This window comes from Nyctereutes procyonoides, unplaced genomic scaffold, assembly GCF_905146905.1.
Source record: "Nyctereutes procyonoides isolate TBG_1078 unplaced genomic scaffold, NYPRO_anot_genome, whole genome shotgun sequence".
Lineage (NCBI taxonomy): Eukaryota > Metazoa > Chordata > Mammalia > Carnivora > Canidae > Nyctereutes > Nyctereutes procyonoides.
Window position 1 is genome coordinate 18,935,322 of NW_026575020.1, and position 24,899 is coordinate 18,960,220.

At 37.9% G+C, this 24,899-nt stretch overlaps 1 protein-coding gene across 7 annotated transcripts in view; it reads right to left on the reverse strand.

The window, feature by feature from the left end:
• ACACA (acetyl-CoA carboxylase alpha) overlaps positions 1 to 24,899 on the reverse strand; it is a 289,228-nt gene that overhangs the window by 79,069 nt on the left and 185,260 nt on the right. For all 7 annotated transcript variants that reach the window (XM_055322849.1, XM_055322873.1, XM_055322865.1 and 4 more), the window contains 3 exons: positions 20,491 to 20,646; positions 18,346 to 18,492; positions 2,650 to 2,919 (listed from right to left, as the gene is read on the reverse strand). In XM_055322849.1, the coding sequence (XP_055178824.1) occupies positions 2,650 to 2,919; positions 18,346 to 18,492; positions 20,491 to 20,646 (573 nt within the window). The remainder of the gene's footprint in view (positions 1 to 2,649; positions 2,920 to 18,345; positions 18,493 to 20,490; positions 20,647 to 24,899) is intronic.

Consider the following 24,899-nt stretch of genomic DNA (forward strand, 5'->3'; position numbering starts at 1 on the left):
CATGAGTGAGCCTCACGAAGTTCCAGAAAGAGTAAGCAGGCCAATGGAGCCAGCATGGAGTGAGACTGTCTGCAGCAAGAAATGAAGGCAGGGTGGTATTGGAAGGCCAAGCTATGTAGGGCCTTGGGTTAAAATTCACGAACATAAAACTGGCCATATTTTTTAAAGTAAGCTCTATTATAATGTGGGGCTTGAACACACGACCCCGAGATCAAGAGTCGCATGCTCCACTGACTGAGCCAGCCAGGTGCCTCAAAACTAGCCATTTTAAAACGAATGATTTAGGGGCAGCCCCAGTGGCACAGCGGTTTAGTGCCGCCTGCAGCCTAGGGCGTGATCCTGGAGACCCTGGATCAGGTCCCACGTCAGGCTCTCTGCATGGTGCCTGCTTCTGTCTCTGCCTCTCTCTCTCTGCATCTCTATGAATAAATAAAATCTTTAAAAAAATAAATAAATAAAACGAATGATTTAGTAGTTTTTAGTATATTCTGATGTGCAACCATCACCACTCTCTTATTCAAGGGCATTTCCATCATCTCAAAAAGAAACACAGTTACTAACAATTTCCATACACTTTTAATATGAATCCTATTGAAGTATCATTTACATGCAATAAAATCCATTCTTTTAAGTACCATAGTGTGGTGAGTTCTGATGAATGTAGATACTTGCAAAACTACCATCAAAATCAAAATATGAAAAAAAATAAAAAATAAAATCAAAATATGGAATATTTCCATCATCCTTTGAAGCACTCTTACAGTTAAAAGATGTCTCAGTGAAGGAAACTGAGAAGGAGCAGTTAGGAAGATAAAAAGGAGACTCTGAGGCCCTAGAAGCCAAGAGAAGAAGTATTTCAAGGATGAAGGAATGACCAACTGTATCAGATGCTGCTGAGACATCAAATAACTCGGATGAAGACTGAAATTCACAACAGAATTTCACAGGATGGCACCCATGGTGACTCTGACAAAAGCAGCTACAATGGGCTGGTGAGGATGCAAACATAACTGAAGTGGGTTCCAGAGGAATGGGAGGAGAGTATATGGATATAGCAAGAAGAGACAATGCTTCTAAGAAGCTTTGCTATCAGTAAGAGTAGTGATTGGAGGGCTAAGTATTTGTGAGCTAGCAGGGTAGATCTGGTAGAGGGGAAAAAATGACTCAAGAAGGATAGGGTGAAGTATGTAAGAGGAGAGTGATTAGCCTTAGACTAGAGCAGAAACTGTTCATCCAAAGAACAGGGAGATGGCAGAGAATAAAGGCACAGATGTAGATATGTGGGAGCTTATGGATGTTTTCTTCTTGTTCCTTCCATTTCCTCAGTGAATTGGGGATCAATGTCATCAGCTTAGAGGGAGGATGGGGCAAGAGGGTTTTAGAAGTTTAAGGAGAGAGAAGATGTGAAATGGTCATTCAGGAGGTTCATAAATGAATTTAAAGTAAGACCAGTCAATCACACTGGATATTTTTCTCTTATCAGTGTTCAGGTATACAGGTTCACATATGTGAGTAGACAGATGGAGAACACTGGATTTAAACAAGGTTTCTGTAAAGAGACAGAGTAAGCAGAATGAGGAGAGAAGCAAAAGAGTTGAAGGTGTAGGGAAGGTGGTAATTATAATATGATTATAATGATTAACCTATGATTGACCACAGAATGTAAGCTGAGGTTATAAGGAAGGAGGGGACAGAAGAAAGGTGGTAGCACCAATAGTTGCAGGTTCTGGTGGGTTCAAAGGATTGTTGGACTTAGTGTACACTACGGAGAATGAGCTGTAAAGATAGGATGGAGGGGTGGCAAAGAAAAGTATCGCTGAAATTAAGATCATGGGGAAGAAGAGGCTGAGCTGGGGTAGAAGACAGAAGTCATGGATCTAAGAGGCTGGATTATGCAATGGATCATCTATGTGGATATAGAAGTCACCGGGAATTATAACAGAACTAGTTGTAACGGAGAGAGTGACCATGTGCCAGCAACTAAAACACACAAAGAATAAGAAGGACTGACCAAAGAGTTAGGAACCACTATAACAAGTGGTGGTGTGGTAGTCTGATGATATGAGATTCTAAGATGGGCATTTTCAGAGAGAAGGGGCGGGGCGGGGGGGATCTGGAAGTAGTAATGAGAGACAAAGAAGACACTCTCCAGGTTCAGTGGGACAAGGAAAAGAGAGAAGAGAGAGATCAGTCACTCTTTAAGAGGGCTACAGTGAAAGCCATGTCTTTAGAGAACAGGAAGATTTCAAGTAAAGAACAATCAGAGAATAAGCTGAGGATAGGAGGGCTTTTGCAAATGACTGACTATAAGTCCTGGAAGCCATAGTGGAATAATTTAAAGATAGAGATTTCTGGCTTAGCAAGTCTCATGCTGAATGCATATCTATTTCCTCTAGTGTTCAAACCAAAAAACAGCAGTCTATTTCAAAGCTGGAAGGAAAAACCAGGTGAATATATTGAGAGACCATTTGTCTCCAATGTGATTACAGCTCACTGTAAGTGCTGACTTTTGAACTGAAACCTCTACCTCTCCCCCACCTCTTTGTATGTGTAAACACATAAACGTACACACACACACACACACACACACACACACACACACACACAACCATATACTGTCTTGAAGTTTTATCTTTGCTTAGTCTGTACCTTGTAAGGATCCTCAGGATCTACCCAGGCTACATGAAACATATGACGAATTTCCTCTGCCAGTCCAATTCTTGCTCCACTGTTGGCTGCTACAAAGATGCGTGGGATACCCTCTGCCCTGGCAAGCTCAGAAGCTCTGAGAAACAGCAAATCCTCCTGGGGCCCAAAGGACCCAATTCGGTATGTGATGTCATTGCCAATAACAATGATATCTCGGCCTTCTGGGTATTCAGGACTTTTAAGGGTCATTTTCCACGCTACCATGCCAATCTGCAAAGGCACAGAGAAACAAATAAACAGAAGCTTCTTACATGCAAAATTTTTTTCAGGTTCCTTGAAGGTATCAGGCTATATCATAAACACATCCTTCGTATAAAGGTATGTACCGTTGAAGATCCAAGTTTCCTGTGGAAAACTAGAACATTCTAGCATACTTCTCTAAGTTATGGTGAGAATAGCTAGTTTACTATGTATTTCACAGTTATTTCAATTCCTTCTTTGGATCTACTTAAAGAAGATGGAGAAACCAAAGTCTAAATGCATTCAAGAGACATGTGGAAGAATGCCATGGTGCAGGGAATTAAATTCAAAACTTCCTAACTTACTAGCCTATCTACTAAGACACCAGGTCCATCTTCTGTGAGATTTTTTCTGAGAAACTTCTTACACTTGTGAGGAGAACAGAAAGAGAATCACCTCTCAGGAACTATACACCACTTTTGTGAACCTGGGTCCTTTTACTGTTTTCTAGCATTTGACAGAAATAAGAGCAGCATTCACTACCAGCTTGCTTTAGGTATCTTCCATTTCTGTGAGGATTCACTAGAGCTCAACATTGCATCTTTGTGAGCATCTCCTGCCACTTTCCCCCAGCACCAGAAAACCAAAGCACACAAGGAACAATATATGTAAATCTCTACTACTCTCTCTGTTCAGTACCATCTGATCAGCCACACAAATAAATGATATTGACTTGAAAGGCAGGGGTGACATGTTTCTTCCCAAACCCTCCCAGCTCTCTCTTCTTTTAATCCCTTTCTATATGAGCATCTAGTCAATCCTTCTACTTGTTTATTTGCTAGTTCCATTTCTTTTCTATTCACTCACACCTCAGTTACAGCTGCAGTTTTTCATGCCTGCCTGTCTGTTTCCCTATATCCAGATAAGTAATGTTTTCCATTCTTTTTTTCCCCATTTCTTTCTGTCTCCCCACATTCCTACCCCCTCTACTTGCTCCCAAACACAAAGCCTACCAGATGAGCATTCCTGGTCCTGCCTAATGGAGCCCAGACACATCTGCAGCCTTGGTCCCTCATCCCCAGGCTGCTGCATATCACCTCATTGGGGAGCCGGCCATCAAGAAGGGCCATTAACAGATGTAAATAGCAGCATCCCTGGAAAGCCACATGCATCACCCAGACTCAACCGGGCCAGTGATCATAAGCTCTGAGTACACATTCCTCAATCCAATTGCACATCCACTGTAATCAGGCTGGTTGAAGCTTTCCACACAACTATTTGTGATTCTCAGCATTAAGAAATATATATATATGAAACACCCACAGATAAATATAAGCTATTTAATATATCATATCATTGGCCAAATACAAATCAAAATAGATATAATATACAGAAAAAAATCCAATCACCTTCTGAGATAAGGTATTACTCTATCTGCTCATTAAAGATACAGAAAGGAAGGAGAAACAAATCATTCAAAATATAGCGCGGAGAAACTGCAAATATAGAGATAACTTTGGTCATGGTTTTTAAGAAGCTGGCTAATATAATGCCTGTGTGGGGAGAAATATTTTACACCTGCCTTCTCATGTGGCCTTCTAACCTAACATCTCTTTTGTTTTTCAGGAAGGAAAAGCTATTTCCTCTAAATGCATTTGTAGTTAGGAGATTGGGTTTTACACCAAATTTTATGATATATTAACCTTAGCCACCTAGGCTAGAAGTAGCTTAGAAACAAGCCTTGAAGAATCTACTTCAGCATTTGCATGCTAATGCAAACATTGTGTCTGTGTGGCACTGGGCAGGCAAATAATACTCTTATCTTTTGTTATTACCTGGGGACTCTAACTGTGTCACTTGGGCAGTCAGTTTAGCAATTGGCTAGGTCATTATGCTTGCAATATTGACTTCTAATTAGGTGTCAAGACAGGAGCACCAAGAACACACTACTCTTTATCAATGTCTTTCCAAAGTGTGTTCCTCATCGACCATCTCCCTCCTCCTTTAAAAAGTACCATTTCAGAATGGAGAGTGCTATCCCAGTCTTTGTATAGTGAGATTCCCTACAAGAAGAGATTAAATTTTGAGTAAGCATAATGGATAAACATCCAAGAAAGCATCTATTGCTCAACTTATACCAAAATTTAGATTTTATTGCTAACTGAACAATAGGTCACATAATGGAGAAGATGAGATTTAGAGTCAAACTAACTTGGATCCATACCTAAGCTCTATCACTTACTACGTGACCTTGGAAAAATAACTTTAGTGAGCTTCAGTGGCCCCACATACAAAACTAACAACATCTATTGGTTTGACGAATCAACTATTTGAAACTATTATATTAACTTTAACATACAACATTTGCCCCTTTCTCTCATCTCAATCTATTCAAATCCTACCCATTCCAAAAAGTTTCATTCAAATTCCATTTCCTCAGTAAAGCTTTGCCTAGCCTAAAGTGACCTCTTTCTTCTCTGATCTCCTATGAAGACCTTCATGTAGAGAATTCATCTGATAATTAATCATTTATTGCCTAGGACTGTTTTTAGCTTGCCGGCCTGAGCCATTATATCATCTCCTCCAGTGCCTAGCAGGATCCCTCCACATAATATGGGAGTAATAAATATTTGCTGGTTCTACAGTCATTTCATTTTTTCTTTTTTTTTTAATTTTTATTTATTTATGATAGTCACAGAGAGAGAGAGAGAGGCGCAGAGACATAGGCAGAGGGAGAAGCAGGCTCCGTGCACCGGGAGCCCGATGTGGGATTCGATCCTGGGTCTCCAGGATCGCGCCCTGGGCCAAAGGCAGGCGCCAAACCGCTGCGCCACCCAGGGATCCCAATTTCATTTTTTCAATGATTCTTGGAAAATAGTCAATACCAAGGGCTTAGAACCCTGTCTATGACTTATCTCTAGGGATCACAGAATAATAGTCCTAAACATCATTCAACTATTTCATTTTATTTTTAAAGATCTTACTTATTTGAGAGAGTGAGAGAGAGCACAAGCGGGGTGAGGGGCAGAGGGAGAGGGATAAGCAGATTCTTCGGAGAGCAGGGATCAGGGTCAGGACCTGAGCCAAAGGCAGACACTTAACCAACTGAGCTATATCCAGGTGCTCCTCAACTATTTTATTTTTTAAAAAATAACAAAAATAAAAAACAAAAACAAAAACAAAACAAAAAATAACAAGAATAGCAGCTATCATTAATTGAAAATCTATCACATGCTGTACTATATTAAATATGAACAAATACTGATAGTAGTTAAGAGATTAGACTGAGGAGTGTCAGCCTACCTCGGTCCAAATCTCAGCTTTATTCTAACTGTATAATCTTGGACCAATTACTTAACTTCATATAGTCTCAATTTTTCCAATTATAAAAAGTTTTCAAATTATTATTGACTTAGAAGCAGCTGTTATTATTGGCACGAAAAAACTAAGGTATAGAAGAATTAAGTAACTTGTCCTTATATAAGCTAATAGGTTTATTTTTTAAAATACGGTTCACATAATTTCCCTTATTAGAGACATTAAGGAAGCATATTCCAGACTAGTGCCACTTCAGTTAGTGGAAACAACACGGAAAGATGAACATCAATTATAACACAAACATAAATGTCATTGACATCTAAATGCAATGTGGTATTCTGGAAGAGAAAAAGGACATTTGTAGAAAAACTGGCAAAATCCAAAACAAAGTATGTATTTTACTTATTAGTATCATACCAATGTTAGTTCTAAGTTTTGATAATTATATCATAGTTATACAAGATGTCAACATTAGAAAAATCAAAGGGTTCATTTAGATATATTTCAACACACCTCTTTCGGTAGACAAAATTATTTGAGCAACAAGAATAATTTAAGAAGTTAACATTAGGTACATGGGAACTCTGTACTATCTTCGTAACTTTTCTGTAAATCTAAAATACTTTAAGATAAACAGTTAAAATATAAATGTCATGATAAAAACTTTTCCTCTTTTGGAGAGAAGTAAATTGGCTAATAAGTTCATCATTAGTGTTCCGTACAGCCTTATAAAATGACGGTTATGAAGACTATTTTTTTTTAATTTATGATAGAGAGAGAGAGAGAGAGAGAGAGAGAGAGAGAGAGGCAGAGAGAGAAGCAGGCTCCACGCACCGGGAGCCTGACGTGGGATTCGATCCCGGGTCTCCAGGATCGCACCCTGGGCCAAAGGCAGGCGCTAAACCGTTGCGCCACCCAGGGATCCCTATGAAGACTATTAATAGCATATTAAAATACCTATGATGTAATACTAAATTTGAGAAGTGGTATAACAAACTATAGAAGTGATCCCTGAAAATATAGTCTTGAAGTGGTATAACAAACTTGTCTGTTTACCGTAATAACTATGAGAAGCAAAATAGTGTGGTTGTTAAGGACAGAGACTCAGAAGCCAGCTTGGAGAATGTGAATCTAATAGAATCTGACTCCGACAGAATAGAGATTCAGTCAGTTTTCTAGCCATGTAAGTAAGTTACTGACCTCTATGTGCCTCTCCTTCCTCATCAGTAAAATAGGTAATAACCTCTTCTATAAAGTTTGTTTTGAGGATTAAATCCATGGTGAGCCTTAGAATAGTACCTGGCATGTAATAAGTACACAGTAGGTGTTACAACACTGTATTTATAGGTGTGTTGGGTGTGAGAGAGAGAGACATAATTTTAAAAATAGGAATATGAGATATTTTTAGAATGATGAGATTTCTATTTTCTAAAATTTCCTTAATGTGTTTATAAAATTATCAACGCAATATAAGCTTAAAAAGGAACTAAGAAAAGACTACAAATTGCTCTTCACTGAGTGACAAGTATGTGAAAGCTTATATTATTGTCTCTACTTAAGCATACATTTGAGCATTTCTATGCTTAAAAAATTTTTTGGGGCTGCCCAAATGGCTCAGTGGTTGAGCATCTGCCTTCGGCTCAGGACGTGGTCTCCCGGTCCAGGATCAAGCCCCGCACTGGGCTCCACACAGGCAGCCTGCTTCTCCCTCTGCCTATGTCTCTGCCTCTCTCTCTGTATCTCTTATGAATAAATGGATGGAATCTTTGGGGGGAAAATTTTTTTTTAAGAGAAAAGTATCTCATGAACCTAAGGATTTCTCCTACTTTACAAAAGCTGAATCTACATTTTAGTCCTACTGCAACAGATATTTACATAAAGTTAGGAGAGAGAGAAACACATGAAAATTAAAAATCAAGACTCATCTTGAAGGGAGAAGAATATCAAGAACTGCCTTAGTTGGTTGGGGCTATCATTTCATTTTTAAAAAAGAAATGCTCTGCAATGATGTAGTAGAATGTAAACATATATATATATATATATATATATATATATATATATATATATATATAGGTTTATACAATATTAATATCTCCACCTGAGAAGTAACTGCTTCAGTGTTTTTCTGGTCTGATGGTTAAATACATATTTATACTTTTAAAGTCAATATTTGTACAATAGACAAGAACAGTGCCTATCAGCTAAATACATATTTAGGACCGTACCACATGTATTACAAACATGTACTAAAATCGAAAGCTTATATTTATACAGAGCCTTTCATCTTGAAGGGGGCTAAAGAGCTTTACAAACATATGTACATAAAAGGACGTTCCCACTGATAGGCAAGCAAGGTATCAATTCACCCACTTCCCTATTTCTTCCAGCAGCCCCAGATAGGAACACATGGTGTCAACAGATGCAGCTCTGTAACAGCTGCAAAGACCTGTAACACAATAATCCACCTTGTGATGCACAGTCATTGGAAGAGGGCTTGCAACTTCAGAATAGCAACTGCTCTCTTCCCCTGCAGAAGTACCATGGCCATTTCCAGCTTTGTGTTTTTAAATTATTCTCTACCAAACTCATCTAATCACTTGACAAAATTGAATTTGATACTGGAAATGGTTTCTGAATGCAAAATACTTTCTGTCTGATTATGAGAAGTAGGTTGAAAAATGCTTTCCCCTGCCCTTGTTAGATTTGGGGAGGTGGGGAAGGGTCACAACATTCAGGAGAGATGGTTCAAAATATGCTATCTAAGAATAGCTTTGTCTCAGAGGATTGGGTCATTACTTCAGAAGACAGTCATAATTTCCCCCCATTTAATTAGGACACTGTAAATTTTTCAAATTACTTTATATAGATGGGTCTATCTATATTATACATACAATGGAGACGTTATATTGAAAATTCTGCAATCCTATAAAAGCATACACAAATTATGACAATGTGGTTAGGAATGTGACATTCCTGATTTCACCTAAGTCCAAATTGCCTAGTACATAAATAATAACCAAAGGAAATTCTGTCACTAAATCCCCTTGTTCCAGCTTCTCTCTACCTCCATTGCTTTGATCAGTTGAAACCTAGTGAAAATGACACTCCAGGACTGAGGGCAACAGCCTGAGAGGGTCTATCCGAGTGGCTAGCTTTACGGCGTAAGGAGGTTCAGACTCAGGCTCTGTGCCCCTGGCACTGCACAAGCTTCTTTCCTGACCACTAACTTAGCAGGTGGTTCTGGCCACTTCCAGCCAATTTTGTTTTTGTTAATACAACCATAAATTATTTAAAAATATGTAATTGCAGATGATTTTTGATAACAGGATGTTCTGATTAGCAGGTTTCTTAGGTTTATGGTTATCAACCTAAACTAATTAAAATGAAAAAAGGGAAGAGGATCAACAGAGTTAGTGTGAATAAGCAAAGGATGGGTAGAAATAAATATATGCCTTATGTAAGTTCTAAGGAAGAAAATATTTCTTTGGCCACAGTCTGATTCTGGAATAAACATACGCAAGTGAGGGAGGAGGGAAGGAGGAGGAGAAAGCAAGCAGAAGAGAACAGTCTTATTTAACTGTTTTTATGTGGGTAAAATGATTTGTGCCACAGTATTTCCATAAGAAGTGGGACCATTATTTTCCTGTAGAAACACATTTGGTTTGAAAAGTATCACTGGACAGGATGTGAAAATCAAACCGAATGAATTATTCACAACCCCCGATCAGAGGTGATCATTATTTCTGATGCTCCAAACAGTGATTAGGATTCTGCCCTGAGATGTCATTTTCTCGCTGAGTAACACCACCAACACAGAAAGGCATTATCTATCTATCCATACATGTATTTTTTCTCCTGGGAGGACCTTGGTTTAATGTTACTATAACAGATACTAAAAACATGACAATATTAACATTAATACTGATAGTGCCCATAAATGCCATTAGCCTGACACAAAGTGTCAACACTAATCATGACCCAAAATTAACACCAAAATTGACATCAACATTAATTGTACTATCAATGTGAAATGAATGTGCAACTGCACAGATACACACATGTGCACACACATGCACACTTTCCAAAGCTGCTGTTACTACAAAATAAAATACTAATATTAAGCCAACCAATAAATTTGAAGGGAAAGCTAAGGGGCAAAACAGGACAGGATTATGTCTTTAAGAATGTAAGAAGCATCCATCAACTGTGGCAATGCTGTGGGAAGCAGTTAAAAAATATCTGTGCCATGGTTGCCTTTCTTATATCTCCTCACTTTGAGTTTGGCTGTAATATTTTTCTATATGTACTTAAATATAGGTTAGACTGTGGCTGCTATGGTAAAGCTTTATTTTCCATGCTAAAAGTTGAAATTTTCTGGCAAAGCCTCCCATAGCTATTGTTTTTCTGCTGCTAATGCCAGGAAGAAGAACATCTTGCAAGGCCCTGGAGCAGCAATACAAAGAATTCTAGAGCATTAGAGCTGAAATGGACTTCAGCATTATCTGCATCATGAAGATAAGAAAATCAAGACTTAGAAGGAATCTGAACTTGAGTTCCTTTAGATACATAATAAAGTGTTACTTCCCCCCTTTTGTTTTTAAAGATTTATTTATTTGAGAGATAGACCAAGTGGGAGGGGCAGAGGCAGAGGAGAGAGAATCCCAAGCAGATTCTGTGCTGAACACAGAGCTCGATGTGGGGCTTGATCACACGATCCTGAGATTGTGAACTGAGCTGAAACCAAGAGTCAGACACTTAACTGACTGTGGCAGGCATCCCAACCTCTGTCTGCCTTTTGGTATCTTTATGTAATAGAAGTCTTCACTTCTAGTTAGATATTATAAAAAAATAATTACAATATTAACTAATGTTAGACTCTCATGAAAAAAACACACTTGACAGAATAGAAAATACTATATAGGTGTTAAAATGTGCCTTTTTAAACCACAAGGCAATATGATATTTGACATAATTTGTGCCATTCAGAAAAACCATGCTGAAAAAATGTCAATGCCTTTCCATATTGTATTATCTGCTGGATATCATATTCCACTGCCTAGTGTTGTTGTATGATCACATAAAAGAGCTGAAAACAATTTTCTTAACAGCTGAAAAACTCTCTTTTTCATGCTTGGATAATTCAAAAATGGCTGAACAAACTTACCTCAACCTTTCCAAAAAGCGATAAAAGGGTAAGAAACACAACATTTTTAGAGCAAAAAATTTTCATCCTAGAGGTAATTTCTTCAAAATGTTACTGAAGATTAGAAATAATAATTTTGAACAGGGAAATGATCTCTCCCCGCAATATTTATAAACGTGAAACCACAGTAATCTTATGCATACGCACACAATGCTTTTAGTAAACATGCCAATTTAAAAAAAAAAACATGCAACGGAGCACATACAAGCCAGTGGTATTTGAGAGATGGGGCACAGGAGTAATTGGATGATATGGAAATTAACCAAGTTGGCCTACTACAGTTCAAGAAACCTTGCCCATTAATCATACAAACGAATGTTGAACTCTGATGCTCCACGCTACACCTCATCCTCTAGTGTCATCTGTTGCTGTCCTGATGTTCATTATTGCCTTTAGTTGGAGCTGTAAAGTTTCTTGACATAGGATACTATATCACATCTTTTTTCAGTAAAATCTTAAAACTTAAGGTGTATAAAAATGCTGGCAAGTACATTCTTTTGTTTAAAGGCTATCTGTAGGACTAATTTTTGAGGTGGACTAAGGAGCATTCCACAAGCTCTGGTTTAGTCAGCCAATGGATGCTTTAGGATTTTCAGTCCATCAAGCTCACTGGGCCTCTGTCTGCTAATAATGAAACGAATCCAATGAACTAATCCATTTGTTGAAAAATCTCCAGTACCAACAGTACCCACTCAGAAGGAATTCTGAGCAAAGTATATGCAAAGTAAATAGGTGACGGGGATTAAGGAGGACACTTGTAGTGAGCACTGAGTGATGTAAGTGATGAACACTGAATTCTACACCTGAAAATAATATTACACTCTATATTAACTGGAATTTAAATAAAAATATGAAGGGAAAAAAAAAAAAAGAAAAGTATACACATCCCAAAAGAACAGTGTTAGAAATTCATTAGAAGTAATTCCATGGCAGGAAGACCTATCTTTCAAAATTAGCCTCAAAATTTTTCTAACAAGGGGCTCAACTCTGGTTGTAAGGATCATTTTAGACAAAGACCCGTAACCAAACATGTGCACTTAGAGGATAAAATGGTAATTTTAAATAAAACTATCTTAACCACATATTTCATAACCTGTCTTTTTCTATACTTGAAATTCCTATCTTATAAAGCCTAAAAGGATTCAAGACTGGGTTTTTTTTGGGGGGAAGCCCTTGATGAAAAATAATACAAGCACAAATTATGAATGTTTATATGTAATCAGTGGTGTGTGATACTTTTCTGCTGAGGATCTCAAAGCACTTATAAACATTTCCCCATCTTCAGGGATAGATTGGTGGCAAGGACCATTAGTCTCTTTTTATAACTTGGACAATCAGTGCACAGACCATGGTCCTGTTTTTCAGATCTGCCTTCTTCAGGTCTATTTCAAAGCTCACCTTTAGCATACTGCAATACAAATATGCCTCTTTTCCAACACATATCTAAAAGATTGACACAGACTCAATTTCTACACCCAGCATGAAAAGGTAAACTGATTTCAAAATAATAAAACAAAAACACAGAAAAATACATCCAAATTAGCTTCACATTGATGGAGCTATGCTGAAGTTAAATTGAGTAAAACAATATACAAAAGTCTAATGTTAAACTAGAAAAATATCTGGGTTCCATATGCATGAGAAATGGACTCAAGCCCACAAACATATACACTCTTCTCCAGTCTGAGTTTCAAGCATAATAGGTTCCTCTAGAATTTTCCAGCGTAACCCAAACAATTCCTTTGAGAGCTGGGAAAATGTCAACCAAGTGAATTCAGACAGAAGGTTATGGTGTTTTTTTTCTAAAGTAAGAGGTCCTTTAGGTTAAGAGGTCCAGTCTAAGAACTGTCAAAATGATCTACTAATTAATTTCTTCCAATCTTTTAGGCTTCTATAAGCTTACCAACTTCCTTTTCCTACTAACTCCTACAAATTTTTTTTTTGGGTGTTATACTCAAAATTCAAGATTTCAAAGAATTATAAAAATGTAGAAGTGAGGATCATTGTCAAAATGATAAGATCTATTTAAGCTAGCCAGTAGATGCAGGGGTATTTGTCATATCACTCTCCATATTTTTCTGTAAGTTTGAAATATTTTATAGGAAGAAAATTACAGACACATACACCTTGGTGAAACTGAACAACAACACATTGCCAACAATTAACTATGGGCAAGGCTGAACAGTTCTAGAACTGAATTCCTAATTCCCACCATCCCTACCTTTTCACCCCAGGTGCATAAAAAATACCAGTCACGATGGCAACCAGTTTTTTTTTTTTGTTTTTTTTTTTTTTTTTTTTTTTTTTTTTTTATGATAGTCACAGAGAGAGAGAGAGAGGCAGAGAGAGCACGGCAGGGAGAAGCAGGCTCCATGCACCGGGAGCCCGACGTGGGATTCGATCCCGGGTCTCCAGGATCGCGCCCTGGGCCAAAGGCAGGCGCCAAACTGCTGCGCCACCCAGGGATCCCTGGCAACCAGTTTTTAAATTTTAATCCACTCTTTTTTCCTCCTCAGTCATCCTTTTCCTAAAAAAATGTTTCCTGTAAAAATGTGTAGAGCAATGATATAGTAAGGTTCACCAGATCTCCACCTAGAGTTAAAAGTGCAACTGCATACTGGAGGAACACCAGGCAAAGCCTACCATGCCACCTGAAAAAAAGGGGTTAGGATACAACTGGATCTGCCTCACCAAACAGGGCAATTCCAGAAGCTTGTCTAAATGCCAAGGTGTTGAGAAGGAAAAACCATGACACCTAGTGCCCACCTGAAGAAATGAAGCCTTGCAGTGATTACAATTCTTAAGCTTGATAGTGTGTGTGAAGGTGATCATCACATTGCATTGAATTTGGAATATGCTTATCTCCCAGAAAAACTTGAAGGAAAAAAATTTAATACCACGTAAGAATTCCAGTCCTTCATACTGATCCTTTTTGGAATTATATACCCTATACCTAATAATTATAGCTGCTTCTAATCGGAGAAATCTCGTTTCAGTTTCTCATTATGACGGGAGAAATGAGAGGAAGGGTCTGTGTTGTTAAAAAGCCCACGTGCTGAAATAGTAAGGAAAATAGGGTCCTACTTTCTGTCCACACCAAAAGTGCTATAAAAATTGCCTATCATAGCTTTCACCACTGCCCAATTTAGAGATTTATGACCTAGTTCACAGAGCAGTTAAAGGAAATATAATAAAGAATGCGAATAACATTTCAGAACAACAATAAAAAAAAGTGATCTCAAGAAGGCTAGTGTTTTCTTTGTCCTACACCAGGAAAGTTGAGCTGTTCTCTGTCAAGTCCATAACCACCCTTGGCTTGATCTTAGCCTGAGCCTTTTAATAACAGGATTTAGCGTGAAAAGCAGCTGCAGTGGATTGTGAACTGTTACTCAAGATGTTCCCACCTGCAATTACAGCTTCCACCAAATGATCAAAACAGGTTAGCAAACGGGCAGGAAAATGAAAACAATTCCTCCAAAATTGAGAAGCAGTAAAAGTAGAAGTGTTGGTTAGCTGCATTTCCTTTGTATACAGGCTCAACAGCACACATTCATCTAGCTATGTATTTACATACGGTGCCCATCACTGTAGCATCACAGGAGCTAGAATTGAAACAAGTTTAGTCTATGTTGCAATCACATTTTCCACAATTTTCATCTTTACTTGAAACTATTAAAAAAAAAACCCTAGACAACTCATCTTTGGAGCAATTTGCAAGTAACATAGTTCACAGATTTGATCTACATCTCTTTTATTCCTACTCTAAATTCATACTAAATGCAATGCCATTCAAACCTGACAATGAGAAAAATGTGTTCTATACTTCCATCATGAATAAGGTGGCATTTCTTCAGTTACATCTTTCTTGATGGGGAAGGGACAACTTGGAAAACAGAGAGGAGAAAGTGGCTAACACCACATTAGAAAATCTCTCTCCTGCTTTTAACACGGGTACAATATTCAAAATGCAGGTCACATCTTGGCTGAAACAGCCAATATTCTTTCTCAAATGGCAAACAAGTTATCTAAAACTAAATGGAACTGAATTGTTCAAAGTCCTGGTCCCATCACCATTTTACCTATTTACTGTCCTGGAAAAAAAAAAAAAAAAACAGGGAAAAAGCTTGGCTACTCATACAGCCGATATGGTCTGATAAGTACAGGTTTTCTGCCTTTGATTATGGGGGAAAGCATCTCGATTCATGGGGAAACTCTGCAGGAAGCTCTTGTTTTAACTTTAGTCCTTATATCCATGTGCTAACTTTTAAACCCAGAAACTATAATCCTTCAAGGTAATGCAGTATCACCCACAATGATGACCTAGTAGAGCCATCACCTTTGGAGAACACATTATGATGATATAACGTCCATGTAGCATCAGTGCATTTACATTGAGCCTTGACTCTCAGGATATTAACAGGTCAATTTTTTACTCCTTTTTTTTAATAAAACTATGTCTCAAGGCTCTGTTCAGATGCCCATTCTCTTTGGGACAGGACAGATTTGCTCCAAATCTCATCAGCATGAGCTCTTTTCTTTCCCTTCACATCACTCTTGGGGTAAATACGTAGAGTGCCAGGCTCATGACAAACTTGTCTCTTTGGCCAAAGAAAATTAAACTGCAACAGCGGAAAGTCAACTTGCTCTGATAAAACTAGGCTCAGCATGAGGAAATACATCCCACTGACACCTTGTCATCTCTTAGGCACAGCTGTCCCTCAGAGTTCTGACTGCTGAAACCCCATCTTTATATTGGTCAGTTTCTCAGTGGACGTGCACCATTGTATGCTCAAGTTATTGGTAACGGAGTTTGATACTAATACCCCAACCTCATTCCTGTTGTGCAATGCCCTATAATCTAGCTACAGCCACAGACTGACTTTACCAGCTATCCCAGGCATTAGTCACTAACTGCTCACAAAAGAACATCAGTTTCACTCCTCCCGAGCTCAAAGACTCAGAAATAGCAAGCTAACAACTCAGCCTCAATCCTAGTCAATCATTTGAAGAAAAGGAAAATAGAACAAAGAAAATAGGCAACTGAGGGAAAAGAGTAGAACATTCAGAAGAAAGTGAGAACTGACAAAAAGCAAAAATAAATAAATGCATACATACATACAATTAGATTTCTCGATTTCAAGATTATTAAAGTACTGGGCGAAGGGAAACATATGGTCCTTATACTGACTCTACTGCTCAAAATTGTAGTACTCTCCACGGCTGTTAAAGATATATCCCTTTTCTACCCAGGTCTGCTGGGTCTTAAAAGGGTTAAAAAAAACCTTTAATTTTTTTTTTTATTCTTTTGTGTGTGTGTGTGTGTGTGTGTATGTGTGTGTGTGTGGTCTTTGGGTACAGAGTCCCGTATAATAAGACTATTTGTATTCATACTGGCAGAGTAAACACTACATGTTCATGCCCAGGCAGCTCTGTGCTTGTAATTTCAGCAAGAACAGAGCTCTGTCCCTCTGGGATTTCACTATTCCCCTAGTCTCTGTTCGCTCAAACACAGAATGAGAGCAGAGAGAAAGCAGAAGAGAAAGATCATGGCAAGAGGTTTCACACAGCAATGCTGCTAGCTTTCACATGGCCAAATATCTCATTTTTTTGTTTTAATTACATTAGTTAAAACTGTTTTTCTCCATGTTCACAGGGGTGCCTTCCATTCCTAAAGACTACACTGTTGAATGAGTCAGAATTTAAGTCTAGCACAATAAAGCTTTTCTTTGCTATTGGGGGGCTCATTATGTAGATGCTACACAGCGGCACAAACCTATGCTTCAACTTCGTGTGTTAACAAGTATATATCTATTCTTGTCAAAATTCTATACATCTTTCCTCCTTCACCTCTTGCCTTTGCTATTTGTTGAGGCGTTAGAAGAACTCCTACAGTCTGACACTCCCCATCTGGTCCAATGCTTGCATCCATCTTAATACCAATTCATCTACTTTTGGCATCCACTGGTGTACTTACTGAAACAGCACACACCTTGTATATGTAGTAACATTTTTTGAAAAGACATTGCACGAAATGAAAGATACCACATATTATCTCCAAAGGTCTACCCAGCCCATTTATGGAGAATACCTAGGTAAAGATTACTCTTTCTAAAGAATGAGATTTATCTAGGGTTGAAATAAAAATCTCTTTTTATTATTTTTATTTTGTTTTTAACTGTACATTGAAAGCAGTTAATATCAGGAAGACAAGGACACAGGGTATGGGGCAGAATATGACTTTATATCATTATGAGAGAGGATTCCAATGCCAGAAAATGCATCCTTAGATTATCAGAAATGGGCTACTGCTACTTTCTTTTACGTTTAAATCCCTGGTTTAAATCCCCAGAATATATTTACCATGATCATAACAACACCAGATCAAATTACCTGAGCACAGAAAACATGCCAAAAAAGCTATACTGGTATGTAAATATCCAAATAAGATAAAAAAAAAAAAAGCAAAACAATATTTTAACTTTTTATATAGAAAAATCTCAAAATTTCAAGCATATACAAGAATAGAGAAAATGGTCTTTTCCAATGGATATATCATTTAGCTTTAAATAACAACCCATGACGAATCTTGTTTTATCTATAGTCCCACACTCACCCCTCCATAACTCTGAAGCAAATCCTAGACACTGGATCATTTCACCTGTAACTATTTTAAAGAGGTATGTCCAACAGTAAAAATCATTCTTTTTTAGAAAGCAAAACTGTAATACCATTTCAAAAAGTAGATGTCATTATCATACCAAAAAAGTTAATAGTTTCTTGATATCTAGTCCATGTTCTCTCCTTAAAGACCTCTACCAGCAAGACTACTATGCTGCCTATGTAGCATCTAAATTAATGCTTTTTAATGACCACTTCCATGGAAAGCTGCTACTAGTAGTCAGAGATAAGAAGGGGAAGGGGACTCAGCTACTTGCCTCATTTCCTCCCGGAAGCCTGTTCATGTGGACCAGCTGACCTTGATCATCCAACACGAGCTCCGTATATGTCAGCATGTCGGAAGGCAGGGGGGGTGATGGAAGAAATGCTTGAGTGGACATAGACTCCCAGAGTTTGATCAGAGACTAGTGGAGGAGAGAAGTTTGACTCATCAGTGACAATCAGAGAATTCAACATACACAAAAATAAATATTAAGTTTCAGTCCATCTGTTTTTGATCTTTCCAAGTGCTCTGCTGAACATCAAAAGTATCAGGCCAAATCCTACAGCTCTCATTCTCAGTTAAAATAGATTTGTAATTATTTTTCACATAATGTTTTTCACATGTCAAAAGCAGGCACTTTCCCAACAAAGTCACTACTGATTCTGAATCAGCCCTAGAGCATTAACAAACACAACACTAACAAACAGACCTGACCAGACTCCAGGAAAATTAAGATAAAAAATTAAATAAGTAGATTAATCCTTCTTTTAAAAAAGGAAGAAAAATCGTAGAAGAATAGAAAAATAATCAAGAAAAATGATATGACACTCAGCTAATACAAAGAAAATCCACAAAGGCAAGTATAGTTTCTACTAGAGGTTCAGGGGAAGCATCATCCTCTTTCTAATGCCTTTTCAGATCTATAGGCCCCCATTCAGGAATTAGCTCATGAGGGGTGTAGGACTATTTGTAAATATGCCAGATCAATTCCGCTCAAATTTGAGAAGACAGACAGACATGCCAATCCACTTAAAAACCACCATGATCTCCACTTCCAACTTCGTATGACCAAAACAAATGCCTCATGAAGTGGGAACTAGTTGTTTCTTTGTCTCAAGCAACATTTAAAGGTAATATGATGCATTCCAATCACAATGTTTACATCTATTCTTTTTTGTTTGTTTGTTTACATCTATTCTTTAGGGAGAATTAAATAGAATGACATTTCTATTTATAGTTCTGGCATTGGGGAACAGAACCAATACTCGACTTGTAAGGTTAACAATGCTGGTAACACTAAATGAAGATAATTATGTTTTTAGAGACAGAACTTGTAAACAAATGGCTACCTAAAAGAAATCTCTTGAATTTATAAATAATACAGGAATTACAGATGGACTATATACCAAGGCCACATACATATATTATTTTATTAAAATTCAAATGTGGTAATAATGGTAGTACTGACTTGGAAAGACTTGGAAAAATCCTATATTCATAGATTTTTTTTTTTTGAAAGGACAAATTCAGTATTCTTTTGATACTTTATCTGTTGCAGATGTACTTTTCTTACCTTCCACTGATGGAAGAAAAATCTGCAGCATAGAGATGATTCACCATACAGATCAAAGGAATTTATTTCATATAAAGAACAAGAATCATAATGTCATATTTTTTCACACTAGTTTTTATTCAGCCATAATATATCTCCCACAAAAGGACTGATACTTTAAACTGCGTCATGAACTAGAGTTCATCCATTTGTATGTTATTGGTATTGATTCTATCCATAGTAACCTAGGCTATCAGCTCAAGACCTGGGTTATCTTAGAAAATAGGAAAAAAAGGGATCCCTGGGTGGCGCAGCGGTTTGGCGCCTGCCTTTGGCCCAGGGCACGATCCTGGAGACCCGGGATCGAATCCCACGTCGGGGCTCCCGGTGCATGGAGCCTGCTTCTCCCTCTGCCTGTGTCTCTGCCTCTCTCTCTCTCTCTGTGACTATCATAAATAAATAAAAATTAAAAAAAAAATAGTCTTAAAAAAAAAAAAAAAAGAAAATAGGAAAAAAAGAACTAGAGTTTCAAATGTCTTTTTAACAGCCAAAATTTGATTATAGGTTTAGGAGACACATAACTCCTCACACAGGTCATTATAAACTACCATCACAGGCATGCTGTCTCAGTTTACTTTCTAGTCAATAGAGGCTTCTATCCTCACCATTCCTCCTGTTAATTCATAAAGAACTACCCAATATTGGAGTTGGCAGTCACCAAATCCCGAATGAGAGAGAAATGAGGAGTGTTAAGATATTCCTTGCCCTTTGCAAGTGCCCCCACTCCAGGCTAAATTGCCTCTGGAAATTCAGGAAAAACCCTGTCTCTTTGGAACATATCAGAGCCCTCCACTTAGCCATCTTTACCTGCCGAAACATCTCTGGGATATCATATATGTATGTTGTCCCCAAGGATTGTGCCTGGAATCTCTTTGATTGAAGCAGGTCTTTGGTGACATATGGAGTGTTGATTAACATTCCATGCAATGGTCCCTGTTTGTCTCCATATGCCTGAAACATGATCTGCAGGAGAAAGAGAAAGGTATGGGGAGTTAAGAGATAGAGAATAGGGATCCCTGGGTGGTTCAGTGGTTGAGCGTCTGCCTTTGGCTCAGGATGTGTTCCCGGGATCAAGTCCCACATCGGGCTCCCTGCAGGAAGCCTGCTTCTCCTTCTGCCTATGTCTCTGCCTCTCTCTCTCTCTCTCTCTCTCTCTCTCTGTTTCTCATGAATAAATAAATAAAATCTTTTAAAAAAGAGAGAAAGAGAGAGAATATAAAATCAGCTGCCTAGAGGGGCTTTTTTCATGAGTGCTATTTCTTGAAACACATTTTTGGTGGGTTGGGTTAACTAAGACATGCCTTTATACACTGGGTAGTGTTTTCACCTCTCTACAGATTAACGAACTCCAAAAAATGGTATGTGACCAATGACACAGCATGGGCTGCTCTCACTTTTGGATTAGTCAAAATTAACAAGAAAGTACAGTATAAATTTCACATCTGAGAGACACACTGACAATGCTTGCCTTCTGAAGTGCCTTGAATTCCATATTCTCGAAATGAAGTAGGTCAACTAACAAATCTGAGCAGTCCTCACATTTAAGTTGAGGAACAGCTAGGCACTAAGGAGAATTCTGCTCTTTTGCCAACAACAGACAGTCAGGTCAAGGTTCTGCACTTCAGTCTAACTGATTAGAAGTTGCTCCATAAGTGTTATTAGCCACACAAAGGCTTCAAAGATTTTTGCCAGAAGTGGATTTCATCCTTCCATCTAGCTAATAATCAGTTCTTGTTAGCTCATAAGACATAGCCCATAGTAAAATCAGTGTGTTTATTATATATATTTATATACTGTAGATACATATATTTATCTCCTCCAGTATGTTACACCTAGTAAATAGGTCCTAAAATACCTACACTGTCACATAATGAAATCACCACACCAGTTTTTAATCACTTTAACTCAAATATTTCTAGAAGAGTACCTCATACTCCATATAGAGAGTTTTATTTGCTTATGAATATTTATAAGGGATGCCATTACTTCAATTCAGTTAATATTTATTGAGTGCCCAGAGGCTGTATGACACTAAACTAGGCACCTTATGCATGAATACATAAAATATAGATTCCCAACACAGTGAATACAAATGTAGGAAATAAGGGTATGTGTGAATACCCACTTATCTATTCTGGTCTGAAATAGATAAGCTTAGGTCTACCACTAAGGATTAGATTTGTGAACCTGATATATAGGCCTAACGACAGAATTAAGTGCTTTTCCAAACCCTGGACACCATTTAGCTAAGTAAATCCTTAGCCCCCTACATCAGAGGAACAAATATGTTCTGACTTTTGCCCCGTCAAATCCTATACTGGGCAAAAATTGTCTTGGGCTGCTTAAAACCCCACAGAATGGAGTTTCCAATCCACATGACTAATGGTGAAAGTCACTGGGTAGGAGGTAGAATTAGCAATGTCTTAGGTAGAAATGGTAATGTTTTAAAAGATTCAAAGTGTTAAATGAGGTCTGGGTGTTAGAATGGGAAAACTGGACTCAGAGGAGATAAACTGAATCAAAACAAGAAAAAGCACAGATTCTTGGGACTACATTTCTTGTCTATTAGGAAAGACAAGAGTTGTGGGTACAGAGTTTGCAACTCACTTTTGCCATGGTGGAAGGCAGGCAGGCTGGTCATTAGTTAAGCAATGTAACTATGTGGACTAAGAAAGACTGGAGAAAGCCTAGATAGTCTCACTGCTTCTGGGAATTTAAAATGGTATGACTGCTTTGGCAAACAGTTTAGCAGTTTCTTATAAAGTTAAACATACACTTACTATTACCCAGTAATTAATTTACCCAAGAGAAATGAAAACATATTTACATAAAAACTTGTAAATGAATGTTCATATGGTAGCTTTATTTATAATAACCCAAACTGGAAAATAAAACTTCAAATGTCCATCAATAGGTGAATGAATATAAAAATTGGTACATCCAGGGGCGCCTGGGTGGCTTAATAGGTTAAGTGTCTGACTCTTGGTTTTGGCTCAGGTCATGATCTCACAGTTGTGGGAATGACCCCCACAACGGGCTCTATGCTCAGTGTGGAGTCAGCTTCAGATTCTCTCTCCCTCTCAAATAAATAAAGTCTTTAAAAATTTTGTAAAATGTATTTTTTATAAATTCATGAAAACATGTATATATTTTATATATCATACACCTTTTACTAGGGGCCAGCAAAAGGGCTTCTCTCAGAAAACAAACTTTGATCCTATATAGTCTGTTCCATTAGAACCTTGTACCTATTTTATGATAGCACAAATAATAATCATACTACAGAGAAACTAAATATCCATTGTCTTCCCCCCCTCGATGTAAATTTCTCAAGAATAGAGATTACTTTTTATCTTGGAATCCAAAGTCCCTGACACACTCTAGGTGGTCAATCATGTTACATCAACGAATAAATGAATGAATGATACACAGGGTTCTCCATTACTTTAAATTTACATAATGATTCACTAGAACAAAGACAGGGAAAAAATAAATTGGCAGTAAGCATCACGGAGACATTAAAAGCACCAGAGCAGAGTTGAAGGTCTGTTCCTTTTGCTGGTTCTCGTGGGCTCCTGGGTTTACATTCAGCAGTAGCTGCTGAACTCTCTGAACTGAAGAGCCTGAGGGAGACTTCTTCCTTCCAGGCTTCCTAAATATGCAGGACCCAAGGTAATAGGGTTTTTCCCTTAGGCAAAAGGTAACTCATTCATTCTTTCAGATCCTTATTGAGTGCTTATTTTGTGCCAGGCATAGACTAAATTCTGACTAAAGGCATCTGAGCCTTTCATGCCCCTGTGTCAGCACTAGCCAGAATGAGGGAAATCTAAGAGCTTTCTAATAAAAGAAAGGGGGAAAAAGTGTTATGAAGAACAAACATATTTATCAAAAACATTAAAATCTCAAGTGGCCACCTTATTTTTCACAAGAATAGACCTGCCTTGAAGCCATTGTAGAAGTTAATTAAAAATATCCCTGCCCATTGGAAAGCTTTGACTGAAAATGTCTTTAAGGTTGTCCTGAAAAACATCAAATGCAGCAAATATTATTGTATACTCTTTCCCTTGCTCACCCCTTTGTACTTTACTTTTGTGCTCACTCACTCTCTCTGTTTTAACTGTTCACTTCTCACTGGATAGATTTCTCTGGCCATCTAACTGGGAATCAAAGCACAAAATGAAAGGTCACTCTGACAACTATCCAAACTCAGGTTTTTATAATTCATGTTTAAAATACACAAAAATGTCTTCTCTTGCCTCTGTTTCTGGATTTAAAAGGACATAGACAAAAACAAGAGACACATAATCTCTTTCTGGCACCCCATGCATAGAAGAAACTAAAACCTTTGAGTACACATACTGGAGCAAGGTCATCTTTTAACCAGAAGAAATGCACTTCCCAAGTTGAGGCCAAAAACCTAAAATAATATCCTGGTTCTTTTTTTTTTTTTTTAAAGATTTTATTTATTTATTCATGATAGTCACAGAGAGAGAGAGAGAGAGAGAGAGGCAGCGACACGGGCAGAGGGAGAAGCAGGCTCCATGCAAGGAGCCCGACGTGGGATTCGATCCCAGGTCTCCAGGATTGTGCCCTGGGCCAAAGGCAGGCGCCAAACTGCTGCACCACCCAGGGATCCCAATATCCTGGTTCTTAAGAATATGTGAGGCATAGCAAACCAACCTAAATCCAGTATCACAGCAAATGGCACAAATATTTAGAAATGAAGGTGGTAATACAGATTAAAAGGAATTCTCTGTTAGGATAGAATCAATCTACTGAATGACTCACCTTCCCTTTTCACATTCTTCATTTTTCTACCTGAAAAGGGGATTCAAGTTTACTACTTTGCTCTTTTATAGACATATAATACTCTGAGCTCTTTGAAGGAAAAATAATGTAAATGCAATAACATAGGGGTAAATATGACAGTCACTGCTTGACATAGCTAAAGCTATCAAATTACGCTGAAATTTTCCTTCTTTAAGATCAAAGTTGGTGATACTTCAAAATTCTCTTTTCTTTACTTGCCAATGAGTAGACTGTCTAGCTGAAAACAGGAAGGAGTACAGGTAAGACCAGATCAGATAGTTCAGGTAGTTCAAGAGCCCTCCAAAAAAAGAACTCTAAATTGCAGAGTTACCTCTGGAGTCAGGTTCACTTGGCATCTCTCAGGGTTCATCAGCATGCCACAAAAGATAGAGGGTTTCATAACATCC